At 39.9% G+C, this 2,972-nt stretch overlaps 1 protein-coding gene across 2 annotated transcripts; it reads left to right on the forward strand.

The window, feature by feature from the left end:
* Nucleotides 1-824: 824 nt before the first annotated feature.
* On the forward strand, nucleotides 825-2,791 carry LOC107709227 (zinc finger protein 36, C3H1 type-like 2). Of its 2 annotated transcripts, none has more exons than XM_016513697.1 (2): nucleotides 825-1,023; nucleotides 1,473-2,791. In XM_016513697.1, the coding sequence occupies exons 1-2, from the start codon at nucleotides 1,015-1,017 to the stop codon at nucleotides 2,388-2,390; spliced, it is 927 nt and encodes a 308-aa protein (XP_016369183.1). In that variant the 5' UTR covers nucleotides 825-1,014; the 3' UTR covers nucleotides 2,391-2,791. The 2 variants fall into 2 exon arrangements, with proteins under 2 accessions (XP_016369183.1, XP_016369258.1); XM_016513772.1 differs by having other exon boundaries at nucleotides 826-1,023; nucleotides 1,510-2,791.
* The last annotated feature ends 181 nt before the right edge of the window (nucleotides 2,792-2,972 follow it).

A 2,972-nucleotide genomic window follows, 5' to 3' on the forward strand; every position in this document is an offset into this window, starting at 1 on the left:
CTAATAAATAAGCACTAGTATCTAATGATTAAGTACTAGTATCTAATGAATAAGTACTAGTAACTTTACAAAAGACACTAGTACCTAAAGAATAAGCACTAGTACTTAATGGAAAAGATACTAGTATCTAAAATATAAGTACTAGTAACGTTAAATTAGATACTAGTGCGGATTATAGATTAAATGTTAAAACAGCTTGCCATAAGCACATTAATATAAAATTCTACTTTGATTTAAGGCCAGACTCGTCCAATCAGTAAAAACTTTCACATTAAAAAAATAATTAAATATATATATATATATATATATATATATAACTTTTAATATAGCTAATAAACTCGTTTGAAATTTTATCTGCTGTCAAAATTTGGTTGTTTCCTTTTAAAGTAAGTGGCGTAATTTAAGATTGTAATGGTCCATTGCTTGTTTGCGGGAAATGTATATCCTCATCTCAAGCCTTAAGTTTCCGATCTGCACTTCACACACAAACGCTCAATTAACAACTCGAGGTGTGATGCGGTATTTGATACAGGATGGGCCTGTGTGTATATTCGGAGTTCGCCCTTTGAAGTCGACTAACAAGCTACTTGTCAAATGTTTATTCCAGTAGAACCTACAAGGCACCGGCAATATCCCAATTTGATCAAATTCAAAACACCCACAGCAGACAAACCCATCATCAGTTCAGAGTAGTTCCAAATTAAATTGTCGGTCACCTAAGCCAAACCTGATAGGCTGATTCGAACGTTCGACGATTCGAACGCTTCACAGCTGATTCATATTTTAAAGGGGACGCGGGAACGGAATATGGGTCAGCTTTAAAACAACAGGGCGAACAGTTGTTGCCGGTACGTGGGACTTGCCAGGCACTGGGTGTAGTTCGCGTCTTTCATCTGGAATAGGGCAACGGAGTCAGGTGTTTGTCCGGAGTGCATTCGGGCTTAGCGTCACTTTTTAAACGACAAAAGACCCAGTTTTGTTGAGCTGTTGTTGAGTTTTGTAAAGCTGTCTAAAATGTTTGAGGTAAGTTGCTTGTTTGATGTCTTGTCTTAAGTTTCGTTCTTTTGTCACCATGATCTTTTTACTTCGAGTCACTGAAATGTGTATTACCATTTCTAGTAACTGAAGTTGTACATTTGCTCGTGATTCTAGGCAATGGTAAATGTGAAAACTTAAACAGACCTGGCGTGTGTGTGTGTCTAGAAGTTATCACAAAATTAGTTTACTATGGTTTCTAGGCAGTGGTAAAATGCATTTTTAAATCTTGGGAGTAGGTGAATTTAAAAGGCTACGTGTGTGTGTGTGTGTGTGGTGTGTGTTTTTTTTTTTTTTTTTTTTTTTTTTTTTTTTTTTTTTTTTTTTTTTTTTTTTTTTTTTTTTTTTTTTTTTTTTTTTTTTTTTTTTTTTTTTTTTTTTTTTTTTTTTTTTTTTTTTTTTTTTTTTTTTTTTTTTTTTTTTTCTTTTTTCCCCAGACTAGTCAAGATGACCTGTTTCTGTTCCCCACTGAAGGCCAGAATGAGGCTTTCTTCCCCGAGGAGGGTTTAGGCAGTGGGTACTTGTCTCTTGCTGAGGCCTTGCTTCCCCTGGTTGAGTCCCCATCGCCCCCGATGACGCCCTGGCTCTGCTCCACCCGCTACAAGACGGAACTGTGCAGCCGCTATGCTGAGACGGGTACCTGCAAGTATGCCGAACGCTGCCAGTTCGCCCACGGCCTCCACGATCTCCACGTACCCTCCCGTCATCCCAAGTACAAAACCGAGCTGTGCCGTACCTACCACACTGCTGGCTACTGTGTCTATGGCACACGGTGTCTCTTCGTGCACAGCCTTAAAGAGAAGAGGCCTGTCCGTCAACGGCGCAGGAACATGCCTTGCCGTACCTTTCGTGCGTTTGGGGTTTGCCCCTTCGGTACCAGATGCCACTTCTTGCATGTTGAGGGTGGTTCAGAATCGGATGGTAGAGAGGAAGAGCGAACCTGCCAACCTTCGTTACCTTCCCAAGAGCGGAAGCCTCTTGGTGCCCTCTGTCGCACCTTCAGCGCTTTTGGTTTCTGTCTCTATGGCACCCGTTGTCGATTCCAACATGGGCTTCCCAACTCAATCAAAAGTGTCAACTCAACCCACACATCCTGGCCTCATCAGATGACCAATGGGGGATCTCTTTCACCTGCCTCAGGCACGTGCTCTTCACCATCTCCACCGTCCTTGTCCCCTCCGTCTGCATTTGCTTCGCCGGTGTACCCTGACGGTTCTGGTCCAGTCACACCACCATCGGTAGAAGCAGTAGCCAACAATGCTTTCACCTTCAGCAGCCAACATCTGAATGATCTTCTGCTCCCCCTGGCCCTTCGGCTCCAGCAGCTGGAGAACACTGCCAATGCTGGTCCTTAAGATGCTCTGGATAAGCCGCTGTCGTGAAGTCTGTGGCAAGATGATCCCAGAAGCTAACTGCTGTAAGCTTTAACTGTGACTGTACTGTGCCGAATTTATTTTTAACGTTGTTTTTTAGTAGTTGTGTACAGTGTCTCTTTGCAACTTATTTTAACTGCCTTTTGAGACTGATTCTCAAATGTTTGCTTTATTTTCTTAATTCAAGTCTGTCTTGTACTTCTGAGGCCACTTATTTTTGACTGACTGAATGAAGCCCCTTGAGTGTAAATTAAGACCATTTTACGTGTGTCTATACGAAGGATTTGACTATGTATGTTTCTAACTTATGGACTTTTAAACTGACTTTAAATTATTTGAGAAACATCAGCATCCTTTGCTCTCAATAAAACCTCCTAAAAGGATTTCGTGTGGGGTTTTTTTTTATTTTTTTTTATTTTTTATTTTTTTTATTTTATAAATATAGCTCTAATGACAAGATGACTGAACATTTGAAAGCTTGGTCTAAATATTTTTTTTTTTTTTTTTTTTTGTATTTCTACCTTGTTACATTTTTCTCCTAAATAAATTCTGGTAAATAACATT

The sequence above is a fragment of the Sinocyclocheilus rhinocerous genome, unplaced genomic scaffold, assembly GCF_001515625.1.
Source record: "Sinocyclocheilus rhinocerous isolate Xijiao unplaced genomic scaffold, SAMN03320098_v1.1 scaffold611, whole genome shotgun sequence".
In the NCBI taxonomy this organism is placed as follows: domain Eukaryota; kingdom Metazoa; phylum Chordata; class Actinopteri; order Cypriniformes; family Cyprinidae; genus Sinocyclocheilus; species Sinocyclocheilus rhinocerous.